The 17533-nt window shown below is 36.0% G+C and overlaps 1 protein-coding gene across 1 annotated transcript; it reads left to right on the top strand.

Annotated features, from left to right (window-relative positions):
- The first annotated feature begins 238 nt into the window (after positions 1 to 238).
- Positions 239 to 13011, top strand: AGR3 (anterior gradient 3, protein disulphide isomerase family member). Its single transcript, XM_040260612.1, has 8 exons — positions 239 to 427; positions 2812 to 2943; positions 7209 to 7272; positions 10625 to 10677; positions 11195 to 11271; positions 11502 to 11565; positions 12005 to 12088; positions 12796 to 13011. The coding sequence occupies exons 2-8, from the start codon at positions 2835 to 2837 to the stop codon at positions 12843 to 12845; spliced, it is 501 nt and encodes a 166-aa protein (XP_040116546.1). The 5' UTR covers positions 239 to 427; positions 2812 to 2834; the 3' UTR covers positions 12846 to 13011.
- The last annotated feature ends 4522 nt before the right edge of the window (positions 13012 to 17533 follow it).

Genomic DNA, 17533 nt, shown 5'->3' with positions numbered 1-17533 from the left:
CACTGACCTTTCATCGAGAACAATAGCGCGCACACAGTTCCGACAATCAGACCAGTTCCTCCCCGCCCACCACCCCCCTCCCCCACCTTTTCCTGGTGTTGAACTCTAGCCAAACATTAAATTACCCTGGGACGTAAAAGGTGTATGAAAAAAAAAAAGTACAAAGGTGGTATTTGGCCTCATTCTATCAGGACACTCGATCTCAATTTAGAGAAAGAAGACTCTTTCTTTCTTAGTGTGAGAGCCTAAGAACTGGAGAACAGCACAGATTTTTCAGACAAGCCCATTTTTGTAAATTTGCAGGTGGACTGTGCTCTTGTTTCAAGGCAGGTGGGGCTCTAGTTCAGGTGTGTGTGTGTCTATAAATCCACACCCATTTTTAACCAGAAACATCCAGAATACACTTCCAGCAAGAGCACTATTTCAGGTAAGCAAGCAAAATTTCCAGATTATTTAATCAGTGGTCAAGCTCAGTTATATTTAAAGGATCACCTTTTCACTGTATAAAACTGAGGCCTTCAGTAAGTCAGAGGGAAGTTCAATGAAATTTTTCTTCTTTTAATAAATGAGATTTTCTTTGTTGGCTTCATACTTTTGTCAAGCGAGCGTAGGCTCCTTGGTTTTTGTCTCGTCACAAAAATTTGGAGTGATGCTTTTATTCTCTACTTGTATTAATGTTACTATAATAAATTAACATTGACCAAAAGTGACCCTTTAAAAATTATGCTGCAAGTAACAATTGTTGCTCTGTTTTCTTTTTTTAGTTTTCATATTGAAGTATAGTTGACTTACAGTATGCAAATTTCTGCTGTACAGCAAAGTGATTCAGTCATAAAGGACATATATGTAAGGAATATAAAGAATATATACATATATATATATATATATACACACACACATATACATACATTTTCATTTTAAATATTCTCTAAGGGGCTCTCTTCCCCAGGAAAGAGAACAGAGGGATGGAGTGAAAGTTTGGGGTTAGTAGATGCAAACTTATATATAGGATGAATAAACGACAAGGTTCTACTGTTTAGCATAGGAAACTAATTTTAATATCCTGTGAAAAGAATGTAAAATTTCACTCCCTCTTTTCTTTTACAGAGAATTTTTAAATATTTAAGTAAATGACATACGTTAAATTACTTTGGAAAAGTAAAGTACCGTCAGAAAATGCTGCCAGTGTTTATAACACCTAATTGTAGACGTGGTTATTGGCCTCCAAGTGCGGTGTGAGCTGCTCCCAGCACATGACCACATCATGTCCATCTGTGTCCCCCAGTTAGATTAACCCAGGCATCTGATACTAGAGGACTGTAAGTCATTCATGTTCTGTTCACCAGGGAAAAGACTACTCATCCAAAACAGTAATATAGAAAGTGACTGTCTTCATTATAGAACATATTTAATATCTCTTCTACAATTTATCAGTGTCAAACAGAAAACAAATATTTTTATTTTTTTAAGTAGAACACTCTGACAATTATACCTAATAACTTGAAATCTGAAAAAAAAAAGCAGTTCCTATTTAAATTTGGCAGCTTTAAACTAAGAAAAAGGTGAAGTTATAACTTCTTTTGATAGAGATTCTACCTACTTATCTCTGTCTGTATCATAAAGAATTTTTTCTCATGCTTCCTCCAGATTAACTGCTTCTTAACTCCTTGCTTCTAAAGATACCTGGAAGAATCTTAAGGCAACTGGGGGCTTTCTTCCCCAGAAAAGAGAACAAAGGCTCATAAAATTTTACAGTCAAATTCAGAGATTTTGAGACTTCAGGAGCCCAATCACAGATCATCTAGAAGCTCCCTGGACCCAAGTTAACACCCTGCCTTAGATGGTTGCTTCCATTTCTCTACAGCCACTTTCACCCCAACAAAGCCTGCCCTCCCCGCATTGGACTCTGTGTTCCAGATTCAACCATCTTTATCCCCTACTGAAATCTACCTTTTCTTTGTTCCAACCTTTACAGCACACGATGACATCCATAAAGTAAAAGATGGCATTCTGAAATGTTTTACAGTATTACCAAGTTATAAGAACTTAAATTGTGATACTTATCAGCACCATGATTATTGTTTAACAGGGTTTCTCAATACAAAGAAATTTACAAGTGAATCCTTTCCAGATTAGGAAAGAAAATAATTTAAATAGAACCAAGGCAACCATTTTCAATCCAGGAGAGAACCGAAGGGATGCACCACTGGCGAGGCCTGATTTTTAAATAGGGCAGAGTTGCACACTGAACAGCAAAAGGCTGAGAAGACGATGGGAGGATAAAGATAAAGAACTATCAAGGAACTGACAAACAACCGCCATATTCCATTTTCCTCCCATTTCCATTTTAAGCACTAATTGTTCATGCCTCATTTACTGTCTTGGCATAAAGTTAAAATGGTGTTTTAATCAAAAGGCAAAGATTATTTATGCATGACACTTGTCAGCTTCCCACTGCATTCAGCAGGGGCAAGCCCTTTAATCAACATGAGTTTATCTGAGATTTAAAGCAGCGCTGTAAGCACTCAAAGGCTGTCAGAAATAGGCTTTGGGTGCCTATTTGGGTGTCAATGTCATTGTACCGCCCCCAGGAAGCCCAAACACTGTGGCTTTTCATCAAGTGGACTTTTATTGAATTGACTGCATTTTTACAATAATTTAAAAATAAAATATGAAAGTTCTAGATGGTTGTACCATGTCAACTCACACAAGCAAAGCAACCTGTCAGCCTAAGTTTGGTCTAACTCTTAACAAATGTCTTGATGATAGCCTGAGGTAACCTACTAGATTCTGATATTTTTTACCATCCAGTTCTGAAGGATTCTTGAGAAGACATGATGTCACACTCAGCTCTGGTCCTCTGCCTCTTATTCACCACAGTTTCTTCCAACCTTGCCATTGCTATCAAGAAGGAAAAGAGACCTCCTCAGACACTTTCAAGAGGTACTGGAATTTCATTTTATTTTCTAAACTCAGTCATTTGGATTGTTTTAAAATTCTTCATCTCTTGCCCACAGTCTAGTTATAAAACCAGCTCAATTAACTGGAATTTTTTGCTGTGTGTTACTTGAAAACAGGGGAAAAAGAACTCCAGAAAGTATCAGTTAATTTTAAAGACTGAGCCAAATCAAATGAAAAAAAAAAATGCTGCATCTTCTATAGAAATAGTGGGAAACTAGTTTCATTGCCTATAACTTTGGTAACCAGAGTCCTAGAAAATTCTGGAAAATTCTATTGATTGATATGTCATATTGATATCCTAAATGTAATCAGGATTTCTGTAGAATCTGTTCCAGTGCTCTGTCCAATATTTATTCAGGCAAGAAAATAATTTGGAATGATTTTATACTGGGATCCCTCAAAAATTATTTTGTCTCCATCCTCCAAGAATTCTGGTTAACCAAGTGTTTGCTATGCTGACTCTGGGAAACTGCTATAGTAATTTTAGACAACACTACACTGTTTAGAAAACATCTATTTTGTACCAACTGCTTTACTTCGGCCTAAGAAACAATTATATCTTCACCTGTAAAGATGTATAAATAAGATCTCAAAACTGATTCCTACATTTCCAGCTACCAGAAGTGTAAAGAAAATCATTCATCTGCACATAGCTAATTCTAAATTAGTAGCACAAGCAAAAAAAAAAACTTGACCACTAGTTGAAATGGCAATGTGAACTAAGTAATAAACAAATAGAGATAAACTATAGCATAATTTCAAATTTGAAAATATTGACTTTCTTTCCAAGTTAATTTATCCCTTAAATGTACTGGATGCCCGCCAACTGCTCACCAATATTTAGCCAAAATAATTAATTCTACTTTAGTTTAAAATCACAGAAAGTCTAAAAATATCAGTAAGCTTTTGCAAAATAAATAAAAGAGGGAAATATTTTCCTAAGTGTAATTTATCATGTTATCTCCACATATACACATACAATAGTCATAAAACAATGAACTCATTAGCCTTAAATTGCCAAAGACCAAACTAGTCACTGCCCTTAAAGACCCTCGAGGGCTGAATTAAACACCGTATGTAACACTGAGTAGCATGTGGAGTTGCTTGGGGTGGGGAGCAGCACCAGTTAGACAGAGACATTGTTAGAGAAAAGAGGGAATATTAATTGGAAAAAGGTAAGAAATTGTTTAATATAAAAGTGAACCCCCAAACCTTAATTTTCTTTGGAATCAAAAGAACTGCTCTGCAACCAGCACCTAGCATACAGTAAGTACTCAATAAACACATATTGAAGATGAATGAAATCTCAGATGAGAAGTAAACATAGCCAGTACTGAATTAGGAATTATGGTAACTAAAATCATGGCATCCAGTCCCATCACTTCATGGCAAATAGAAGGGGAAAAAGTGGAAACAGTGACAGATTTTATTTTCTCGGGCTCCAAAATCACCATGCGTGGTGACTGCACCATGAAATTAAAAGACACTTGCTCCTTGGAAGAAAAGCTATGACAAACCTAGACAGGACATTAAAAAGCAGAGATGCCACTTTGCTGACAAGTTAAAGTTATGGTTTTTCCAGTAGTCATGTATGGATGTGAGAGTTGGACCATAAAGAAGGCTGAGTGCCAAATGATGCTTTCTAACTCTGATGTTAGAGAAGACTCTCGAGAGTCCCTTGAACTGCAAGGAGATCAGACCAGCCAATCCTAAGGGAAATCAGACCTGAATATTTATGGGAAGGACTGATGCTGAAGCTGAAGCTCAAGCTCTAATACTTTGGCTACCTGATGTGAAGAGCTGACTCATTGGTAAAGACCCTGATGCTGGGAAAGATTGAGCGGAGGAGAAGGGGGCAAAAGAGGATGAGATGGTTGGATGGCAATATCGACTCAGTGGACATGCATTTGAGCAAACTCCAGGAGATGGTGAAGGACAGGGAAACCTGGCAGGCTGCTGTCCATGGGGTTGCAAAGAGTTGGACACGATTGAGTGACTCAACAGCAACAACAATGAACAGAGACCCTGAAGACAGTTTAAATTCTGTACCACCTCTGGCCTATTGTGATTATGAGGTAAAGTGTATAAAAACAATTATAATACAATACGACTATCTTGCCAAGCTATGAACAAACTGTTTGAGAGCAGGGACTATACTCCCCGACCTTTGTACACCCAGTGCCAAGTGGAGCAAGGCCTATAGCAGATGTTCCTTTAATGTTTGCAGAACTAAGTTCACCAAGGGCAGACCAGTAATTCTTCCCATTGCTGACATTCTGGCATTGAATGGTATTTGCAAAGGAATAGAGTAATTAAGTAGGAGCCTAGTCTCAATGGCTGTTTCCAAAGGAACTTTTATAGAATGCTAAATATAGCATAAAGTTACTACATAAACTCAAGCAAAGAAAATCCTTCAGGATTACTACAGACAGGAATGATTCCTGCTATGGTGGGGGTACTAAGCTAACATAAGTTGGTCTTCCAATGCCCAGCTTCTAAAATCAGGCAAAACAAACCAACAACATTTCTGGTAAGGCAGTATAATAATGCAGTCACTTTGGAAAAAGTCTGGTAGTGCGCCCAGAATGGTAAATGTACAGTTACCGTTTGATCCAGCAATTCCACCTCTAGGGATAAACCCAGGGAAGATGAAAACATATGTTCACACACAAGTTTTGCACCCATGTGTTCACAGCAGCAGTATTCATAAAACCCAAAACGTAGAAACAACCCAAATGTTCATCAAATGATGAATGGATAAACAAAATGCGGTATAGTATTACAGTGGAATGGCCCAAGAACGAACTCCTAATACACGCAATGACGTGGATGAGCCTTGAAAACACTGTACTGAATGAAAGCATCCAGCCGTAAAATACATCACATCTTATAGGATTCCACAGACACAAACATCTGGAATAAGCTGGCCTACAGACAGAAAGTGGATTCGGCGTTTCTTAGGGTTGAGGAAATGAAAGGATTAGGTGGTGATAACTGAGTGGTAAAGGGTTTCTTTCTTCAGGTGATAAAAATGTTCTCTAATTAGTGCAGTGATGGTTGCATACTATGTAAATATACCCCAAAAAGTATCTACTTTCAATAGATGAATTATATTGTTATTAATTATTTTAATAGTCTATTAACAAACAAACTAAAACCTGAGAAAAATCATACAATCACATTTATCTTGCTTCATGACTCTGCTTCATAAGTCCTGGCCATCTTCTAAGCCATGGTATCAAAACAAGAAACTCCAGTCTGACACACTTGAAGCATACGGAAAATCTGAGTACAAACTAGACTGCAAATATTTCTATTTTCAAATTAATTCAATCGTTTCCATCTGTAGGCTGAGACATTTCCAGAAAATCCTTTGAAATACTTTGTGCATTCTCCTCGACAGTCATTCTTCAACCGCTAGTATACATCCCCAGTTCCTCCCATCACCTCTTTAAGGACCAGTACGTTCCCTCTCTACTCCTTGTATTCGGTTTCCCTCTCCTCCACTCTTTTGGATGCTTCCAAAACAACTGTGTTTTATTGGTTTATCTCTCAACCATGAAATTTCCACAGCAGAATTTTTTACCTGTTAAAACTCAGAAGCAAAATTTGAAATTCTGTTTTTAAAATCAGATGTATTCTGATTTTAAAGGCATCCACATCTCTCAGTACTCAAGCTTCAAGGACACGAGACAGTATAGTCCAATATATTCCTAATAGATTTACAAAGTATGCATGGGATTCCCAGATGGCACTAGTGGTAAAGAACCCAGCTGGCAATGCAGGAGATGCAAGAGACTTGGGTTCGATCCCTGGGTCGGGAAGATCCCCTGGAGGAGGAAACAGCAACCCACTCCAGTATTCTTGCCTGGAGAATCCCATGGACAGAGGAGCATGGCGGGCTACAGTCCACAGGTCACAAAGGGTCAGACATGACTGAAGCGACTTAGCATGCAGATTAACTAGTCTTCTCCTGTACAATCTGAAAGCCAGAGTTTTTGTGTGGTCCAAAGATATCTTATCAATCACCACTAACCATAATAGCATCTACTGAACATTTACTAGATTCAAGGCCATGGGTGCTGAGATGTGAAACTCAGTTACAAAACCTCAGCACTACCATCTAAAAGGATACAGCCTCTTCCTATCTAGTTATAATGATGCCCTCTATATCACATTTCACATGCGCATTTCAGAACTCTTCAGGGGTCTTGAGTTGATACACAGATTTCCCTCTTCTGTTTTAGGATGGGGAGATGACATCACTTGGGTGCAGACTTATGAGGAAGGTCTCTTTCATACTCAAAAAAGGTAAAATACCTCTCATGCAGCTTTGACAGATGATACACATACTTCATCATTGAGAGCCAAAAAACTAGCAAGTTAGCTTTTGAAAGGACACAGTAACAATTTGCTCTGATATTGAGAGCTGTTTAAACTAAGAGTTGCTATTAGAATTTTTTTATAAACAAGAGTTCTAAATACCCTTGTGTTAATTCTTTAATAACCCAGGCAAGCTTTTATACTGAGGAATAAGTGACTTAATATTTTATTAGTGTCAGACATACAAAATAATGATTGGATATTTGTATATATTGCAAAACGGTACAGCAGTAAGTCTAGTTTAGACTTATTAAAGACTTATTTAGACTTAAACAACATCCACCAAGTAAACTTTTGAATATAAGCTGCATACACAAAACAGCTTTACACACTGGGCATTATACAAGCTTAAAAAGAAACCTGGTTTACAGCAGTACTTCTCAAGGCTGTCTGATTACCAGAACAATTCAGAGAGCCTTGTTTAAAATCCACATTCATGGTCAGCCAGTCCAGTACTTACTGAGTACCCACTGCTATGTGCCAGACACTGCTCTATACTCGATGACCAAGAGTGACACGATTTTTATCCTTGAAGATCTACTGACTTTGAGGGGATATAGCTGAGACACTTACATTTTTAAAAGCACCCCAAATGTTTATCAACTATCAAAAGAGCATTCAATTCAACTCTTCAAAGAAAAAGGAAAGATTCCGAATAATTGAGTAACACACTCTCAACACTGGACAAACATTACCAAAAACCATAGAAAAGTTTACAGAATAATCTTATTATCAGAGAGAAATGCAAACAGTAAACAACATATTAGCAAAGAGGAGCCAGCAGAACACTTAAAAAATACACTCTGATAAAGTAAAATTCAGTTTGGGAATGCCAGAAGATTCAAGATTAAGAAATCTGTTAAAATAATCTAATATTCATAAGGACACAAATCATCCAAGTGTCTCCTGTCAACATCAATGGTGAAGAGGCATTTACAATAATGCCAAATCCATACTGGAGCTTTTTAAACTTTTATTTAACAGTATCAAATTTATTTTTATTTATCCTAACAAAGAAATATCCATCCCAGTAAAAACAAAAAAACAAACCTAAAAACCCAGTATCACGCTTACTGGGAAAATCAATTAAAGTATCCCACTGATGGGATTCTTTAATCACCACAATTACTAACATTGTTCTCGAGACACCAGTCAATGCAATTAGATGAAAAAAACTTAAGAAGAAGAGTGTGAACGTATCTTCATTTGCAGACGTTGACTGTGTACATGAGAAACTTGACAATTAAGTATTCAGAAGTATGGAAATTAAGTTAAATTGTGAAGTCTCTCAGCCGTGTCCGACTCTTTACGACCCCATGGACTGTAGCCTAATACCCAGAAACCAATAGTATATATAGATAAATTAAAGGACTTCCCAGGTGGTGCCAGTGATAAAGAACCTGCCTGCCAATTCAGGAGACGTAAGAGACATGGGTATGACCCCTGGGTGAGGAAGAACATTGGAGGAAGGCATGGCAACCCACTCCAGTATTCTTGCCTGGACAATCTCATGGACAGAGGAGCCTGGTGGCTCCTCTACAGTTCCTCGGCTGACAAAGAGTCAGCCACAACTAAAGTGACTTAGCACACACGCATATAAAATTAAAATGGTTAAATAGCAGAAAAAAAGACAAAATATCTCAGGATAAATGACAGAAAATGCACAAAATCTATTACGAACTAAATGTACTACTGAGAAAATTACAAACCTACGACAAAAATTCTGTGTTCTTATATAGGAAGACAACATTGTAAAAATGTCAATTCTCTTTATACTTCAATTTTTTTAAAGACAATCACAATATGTTAGTACAATTTTTGTTTAAAAATTAATTCTAAAATTGACATAGACACAAATAGGAACATTCTGAAAAAGAAACCAGTGGGAACTAGCCTTTAATCAATATGTAACATTTTACCAAACTACACTAAAACAATATGTTACTGGTAAATGAACTGAACAGAAAGGAGACAATAGAAATAAAACCAGATACAACAGAAACTGTGTATGTGGTAAAGTAGCATTTTAAATCAGGAATAGGGGACACAGAGTATGTAAAACAATTACTGTTAGAATTTGAGTCATGTGGAAAATAAACTTGGATCCATACCTCACATTTTACACTGAAATAAATTACAAAGATTAACTACAAGGATGAAAGCATTAAGGTAGTAGAATATACCACTGCAATATTTTATTTAACTTCTTGCAGTATGGAAGGGCTGATATCCCGGTGAGGCACGAGGCATGTCTAGGACGCAGAAACAAAGCGCTTAGGTTTTTGCCCTCGGTGCTACTCTTGCCTCACCTTTGTATTTCTTTAGGCTTGAGTATCGCCAAAGTTAAAAAGGAAAAAAAAACAAGGAAATGTGAAGTTGGTGAATGTTAGCTTTCTATGTTATAGATTTTTAAAGTTGTAGGATTTATTTTACCTAAAATTAATGTAAATTCTAAGTTTGAGGATTAAATGAAATTATTAACAACTCAAAGTTTGTTATTTTCTTTGAGGTCGTATTTCATGTAATTACCTCTGTTCTTATAAAGATTTATGATTTATATTTTTACATTAGTCTCTTTTTGGATCCAACATCCTCTCAAACATTAAAAAATATGTATCCAAATCATAATTCATTTATCCTTTACTATAGTCAACATTCTAACTTTTCTAAACAGCAGTCAATTAACTACCATAAAAAATTTTTTTCCAAGAGTTAAAATCAAACTGACACTGAAAAATATATAGGAAGGGAATTGTCACTGAGATTGCTTATAGAATTATGACAAGAGTGAAAGTTGGTAAAAATAACCAAATATTAATAGCCTTTTTTGCAAACTAAAAACAGAAGAAAATAAGTAAAAACTTTATTCTCCTAAAATTTTATACCACATGTTCACTGGAAATGAACGTCTTGTTCATATCCTTTCAACTTTGGAGACAGAATTGACTTTTTCTAACTGTACTACAGTATATGTAAGAATGACCTGGTCAACTTCTTAAGCTATGATTCCTGGACCTCACCCTCAGAGATTCTGATTGAGCGGACCTGGAGGGAGTCAGAAAATTTACATTTCTAATGAGCTATATTTCTGGTGAGGCTGATGCTTCAGTTCTGGGGTCATTTTATGAATAACACTACTACAGATTACAAAGCTGTGATTTGTCAACCTGAGAATTTTAGTTAATGTCTTACAGAAAGTATGAAAACCTTAAATCTAATTTCCCTGTACAGTTTGACTTGAATGAATCACTTGACTCAATTTCACACTCTCTCTGTTTAGTAACAAGCCACTGATGGTTATTCATCACTTGGAAGACTGTCAATACTGCCAAGGTAATTTATGCTTTTAAGATCGTATTGTATTTTCAATATGAAGTGACCTAGTTACAAATTAAGAAGGCACTCGAAATTGAAAAAAAAAAAAAAAAGACGACTGATAGAGTACCACCATTTTACTAAGGGGCTTACTAACTACAACGATTGTTAGCAATCTACTGAATATGTTTATATTATGTGTCCTTCAGGATTTTACATCTCTCTGCATCCCCTGCCTCCCAGAAAGGTGGGAAAACTGGCTGAAAAGATGATGCTGTAACCAATGAGTCAATGAATTAAGTGACATTATAAAACTGGTGATTTCAATGTGATTATCCCTTGATGTTTCCCCCCAACCTTGGATAGACTGTGTCCCTCATTGCTTTCCAAAGAGAGACAGAGTAGCAATGGGCCAATCAACTATTAACATCCAAGTTATAGAAGCAAACAAATGCAAAATACTAGCTTTATTTTGCTACATTATTTTAAAGTAATCTTGATCCTTGAAGCTAACTGGCATTATCTTTCCCCACAGCACTAAAAAAAGTGTTTGCCCAAAATAAAGAAATACAAGAAATGGCTCAGAATAATTTCATCATGCTGAATCTCATGGTACATGATCTCTACAATTTTTTTTAATATTTCAATTCAGTGGAAAAGTTTAATCTTTTCTAGTTTTTATTTAAAGGCAAAAAGCTATACAGTATTAGTGGACATAGATTGTTATATAGAATTGTAAGAGGCTAAAATATACAATTTACTGAAAATCTGTTTACATAAAGTATTTTTAAATCAACTGTTAAAAACAATCCAATCCAATAACATTTTTTTTCTTTTGCTAGCATGAGACCACAGACAAGAATTTATCACCTGATGGACAGTATGTGCCTAGAATCATGTTTGTGGGTAATTGTGTAATCTCTTTCCATCAGATTTACAAAATCAGTAGCCTTCTTGCTTTTATTTACTTTCAAATGTTAGTTCATTTGAAACTATTCCTTTTAAAGGGGAGTCATTAGTAACCCAGTCAACAACAGCTCTTGTTAGCTCAACAATCAAACTCATTATATCTATATTTGCAACTTATAAATATTAAAGTTTTATTTTTAAATTAACTCATGCTATTAAATCAATCCCCAAAATACTTTCAATACAGTTCTCTAAACTATGTTGATAGAGAGCTGTAGCACACTAAAATGGAAATTCTGATTAATTCATCATGAATTAACATGTATGAAAACTGATTTAGCTTGTAAATATGCTTAACGTTTGTTTCAGAGCTAGAGGCATGAATGATTTTCAGAAATTTAAAAAAATACATAAGTAACTTATTTTCTGTGGGCAGATCCTTCTTTAACAGTCAGAGCTGATATAACTGGAAGATACTCGAACAGATTATATACATATGAACCTCAGGATTTACCACTATGTAAGTATTCTCAAATTATCTTAAACAGTGATGCTAGCAACATTTGACTGTTAGCAGGGTGAGTGATGCACTCCATCAGCACTTTCCCTCAAACAGTGCTTCCCACCCATCATAGTTCCTGGGATTGGCAGTGGTGGTTGTGGTTAAAATGTAAACTCTTAGCTCCAATTGACATCAGAATTTCTGGGACAACTTGGAATCTCTTTTCTCAACAGGGATCTCTAACAGTCCTTGTGATCACTAAATGTTAAGACCATCAAACAGGATAGAGTACACACTAAAATTACACTTTAAGAAAACCAGTCCATTCTCTTATCAAAGATCATATATGATTCCCTCAAAGTGATTAACAATTAAATCTCTTCCTCAGTCTGATTTGGGACTTTCATTCTTAACAGTCACTATTAGCTATGCTTAATAAGATAGTTATGCTTGTCATATCCAACAAAACTAATACAAAATAATCAGTTAACAAAACAGATACCCCCTCAAATCTCTCTGATAAAATTCTTTAACATAAAGTTAATTAATCAGCTCTTAAAGGTCTAATCCCTAAATTTATGTGTATACTTTTCTATAATAGTTTTTAATATTGCAGATAAATCCCCATATCTTTATAGTTGTTAAACAGATTGATTTTAGATTCACGGTTAATTATAAAATTTTATACTCTCATTTACTGATAATATATATTTACTTTATTACAGTGATAGAAAACATGAAGAAAGCATTAAAACGTATTCAATCCGAGTTATAATATGTTACCTCTAAGAGGTCAAAAGTCATGAAGAAAATCTTCTGGTTAACTGACCAAAACTAAATGGGTGGGTATATGAATTTTGTAACATTATCATTTAGATTCTTAATGTGCTTGAATATTCTTATGAAGATAAAAGGATATTTCAATAAAAGTCAAAACCTGAGCATGACAATGTTGTGGTTTGCCTGCACTGGTAGCAAAGAAAGCCTTTCATGAGCTGATAGTTACAGTGGAGACCCAAGAAAAAGGCATCTACACTGGCTGTTTCTATTTTCTGATCTATCATTCCTTCCACCAAGTAATCTAATCTTATTTCTGACCCCTCTATTACATAGAACATGCAAGCTCAGGTCATGCTTCATCTTCATGCCCCCAAAGCAAACGGATTCATCTCTATCCACTTATTGTTTGAACTTTTAGCAGCACAACTCTTAGAATTAACCATTTACTTCTTTTAATCTCTAATTACAATAAATTTAAATAACATTTTAAAACTTTAAATACGTTTTTCTTATTAGGTGGATATTTAACACTTAATAATTTTAAGAAGAACAAAACTGTCTCCAGAATATTAAAGAATTCCTCCAGCTAACTAGCTGAAGAGGAATCTATACACTCTAAAATTATCAAATGTTCAACCACCAACTTAATTCTTCACAGGAAACTTCTGGAGGATCATATCCATGTCTTTTATTCCTTCAAATAACAGTCTCCCTAAATCCTAATTTTTTATGGACAAAATTTCCATCATCAGTTGGAGTAATTCTAATTACTGATAAAAATCTCTTAAACAGCTGAGATTAATATTCAGAAAGGTGAGAATGTTTGAGATGGGCAAAAATTATCCTAATTCATAGGATTGGCTGCATTTAAATAACTTGATTTTAGATACAAAGGTACACTATCTTATGAGATAGATATACAACATTTATGATGTTGATATCTAATTAATTCCAATGTTTCATGAGTCAGAGAAAGAAAAGTTTCTTTCAGAGTTTACTTATTATTCAGTTCATTTTAAGCAGACTTTTAGCAACTGATCTATTTAGATATAAATAGGTTATAGTTCAGTTCAGTTGCTCAGTCGTGTCCAACTCTTTGCCATGGACTGTAGCATACCAGGCTTCCCTGTCCAGCACCAACTCCTGGAGCTTGTTCAAACTCATACCCATCGAGTCAGTAATGCCATCCAACCATCTCATCGTCTGTTGTCCCCTTCTCCTTCTGCCTTCAATCTTTCCCAGCATCAGGGTCTTTTCCAGTGAGTCAGTTCTTCGAATCAGGTGGCCAAAGTACTGGAGCTTCAGCATCAGTCCTTCCATTGAATATTCAGGACTGATTTCCTTTAGGATGGACTGGTTGGATCTCCTTGCTGTCCAAGGGACTCTCAAGAGTCTTCTCCAACACCAAGTTCAAAGGCATCAGTTATGCAGCACTCAGCTTTCTTTATAGTCCAACTGGCACATCCATACATGACTATTGGAAAAACTATAGCTTTGACTAGACGGACCTTTATTGGCAAAGTAATGTCTTTGCTTTTTACATAACCATCAATATTAGATATCCATGTATCCCTTTTGCAAAAGAATGTTAAATATCCTATTTTTATTTTAGATCAAAGTCTGGAGTTGTTTTTTTTTAATGCATTCTAAGAGACCACAGTATATGTGTATTCTCTATAGTAATTTAATATATGAAGAGTAATATAACTGATTTCATTGTTGCATAAATAGTACAGAGGCAGAAAGTGTCAGTGGTTATTTGCAGTGAACTAAGAAGGAATCAGTTGATAGTTGCAGTCTTAAGAACTAATAGAATATTCACTTGTTTTTCTTCAAGTAGTGTAAAATGTTACTAAATGATAAACTGATTATTCTTTACCATGAAAATATACATGCCTTTATATGTTTTCATATGTAAATTATATAATTCAAGTATGAATATAATTACACATACAAGAACATTTACTAGACATATAATGTAACTTATTTTCAAATAATGTATATAATCAATGTAATCTTGCAACCAATTTAGTCTCTTTCTCTACTCTAACAATTAAAACTCTATATCCTAGCTGATATTTCTGATTTCTTCATTTTATAAAGTCAGTGGTTTAGACTCTTCATTCGTGGTTACCCCAGATTTGAAATGCAGGACAAAGCAGAGAACACATGTGTACATGTAACTTAACTTCCATTACTTTTAGCCTTGTAACCTCTAAAAAGGTATTTATTCCATCTTTAATACACCCAATATTAAGAATTATATTACTTATGCTGTCTGAAACAATATGTACAATTCCATGTGTACAGGCATTTTCATAGAGAAGTCTGGGGAACTTTCATTTACATTTCAAAGAAATGTAATAGTTTTTAAAAGTTACATATTCAAAAGGAGATTAGAATAGGATTGTCAGTAAAGAACATCTAGTTGAATTTAAATGAGAGATTAGCAACCTTTTTAAAAAAATAAAAGTATATCCTACGCAACATGTAGGACACAGTTATACTAAAAGCATATTTGCCGTTTATGTGAAATTCACATTTAACTGGGTGACCTGTACTTTCATTTCCTAACACTGGCAACCCCTGTCTAGAGTTACTGTACAAGCTGCCCCTTCTCATTTTTGCCGAAAATAGCAACATTCCTCTTTTTTGCAACATTTCTTTTATATTTCAAGTCAATCAATTTCTAAGTTCCAGAAAGTAACTTCAATTATTTTATAGCACTTAATCTGTCCCAATTAAGCTTCTATGCTGTGCCATACACTGTGTTTGATACTATGGATCCAAAGATAAAATAGATAAAAATAAGGCAATTCTGTTCCCGAGAGTTCCTAATCTAATGGTAAGATCCATCATGAGGCTGGCCCTGACTCCAAGTGGGGCTTCACACAAGATGCAACATTCATGCATCTCTGAACGAGAATATATCCCACCATTACAGAAATCCACATAGTTAAACAATAAAACATATTATAGGGGCTAAAGAAATTATCTTCATTGGTTTAACTTGAAAATACAAAAGTGCACCAGGTTTCCTTAGTAAGGTCCTTCAGAATTTTAGATTAGGTTAAGATTCTGTGCCAAGCTTCAGACAAACTTTAACATAGCGGATCACATACTATAAAGACTGAGACAGACGTGCTTGAGAATCTACAGTAGCACTCCTTGAACACTACTGCACTGAAAGTGACCGTAAGAGGAAATCTGTGTATTCACAGACATCCTTACTGTGTAACAAAAGATAACCTCCCCTCCCCCCTCCTCGGTTTTAAACATTGTTTCTAATGCAACGTTTATTTTTTCACAAAAGAAAAGGCAGCCTCTCTCACATCCATGCATGCACACCCCCTCATAAAATACACGGTGACTGCTTCAAGAGGAGGTAAGACGGTGGCAACCACCTAGAGTACGATGCCATTAAGTGTGTAATTCCCCCGTGGTTACATTGCTGAACTTTATGAACATCAGTTTATGAACGTCTGTTCTTAAAGATGAAATGAACCCACTGCCCACAGCTTTGAAATCAGGCAATTGGATTTTTGCTGAGTAGTGACTAGTGACTGAGTCCTGCAGCTTCCTGAAGTACCTTATAGTGTTTTCAAGGACAGAATACTGTTACAGGTTGAATTGGGTTCCGCCAAAATTCAGGGGTTGCGGTCTTAAATCCCTCAGTGTTTCCAAATGTGACCTTATTTGAAAATAGAGTCACTGAAGGTATTATTGACCAAGATGAGGTAAGACTGGAGGATCGTGGGCCCCCAAACCAGTATGACTGACATTCTAACAAAAAAGGGGGATTTTGAACAGAGTCATGCCCAGAGACAGAATCTCATGTGAAGAGGAAGGCAGAGATCCCGGCGATGCTACAGAAGCCAAGGAGTGCTGCAAGTTACAGCCAACCGCCGGAAGCCAGATGAGAGTGAACGGATCACCCTGCACAGCGATCAGAAAGAACCAGCCTTGCCAATCAATACCTCAACCTGGGACTCCTAGCCTCATCTGTGAGAGGATAAGTTTCTGTTGTTTTAAGTCAGCCTGTGTGTGGTCAGGGTTGTCAGGACAACCCTAGCAAACCAATCCACGTGCTGTCCCCTCCCCCACCCCCAGTTTGGGGGTAAGGAGACACCAAAGCTTCTCCTACAACTGAAGAATCATTTCTCCCTGTAAATTTGCTTTACTCACCTACCCTCCAAACAAATTTCTGCCCAGCGAAATGTCACTTTAGTACACAAAGACCTTTACATAATTGGTCGTCAGGCTTATGAAATATGAAAACTAATGCTGCGGTTTTAATGCAGAAACAAAAGTCACACCCAGAGAAAGAGCTGATTATCACATTCGGTATTTTTAGTTATTATTAAAGCGAACATACTAAACTCTCTAGTTCCGGGCACTGAGCTGAAATCTTACTCATTAAAACCTCACCACAAATGTGAAATACCGTGCCCCTCACTTATGATTAGCTGGGGCCTGAAGATGTTCAATAACTTGATGGAAAAAAAAAAAAAGAAAGAAAGAAAGAAATGTCACAAAGCTAATTAGCAGAGCCAGTACTCAAACCCAGCAAGTTTGGCCCCAGGGTCAACACACTTAACCACATTATTCCGCTTTAGAGCTGTATGTTGTGAAAAACAGGATTTAATCAAAACTGACAGTGTGCAATAACGGAAAACATGTAGT

The sequence above is a fragment of the Oryx dammah genome, unplaced genomic scaffold, assembly GCF_014754425.2.
Source record: "Oryx dammah isolate SB20612 unplaced genomic scaffold, SCBI_Odam_1.1 HiC_scaffold_18, whole genome shotgun sequence".
NCBI lineage: Eukaryota > Metazoa > Chordata > Mammalia > Artiodactyla > Bovidae > Oryx > Oryx dammah.
This window is presented reverse-complemented; position numbering and strand designations above follow the sequence as displayed.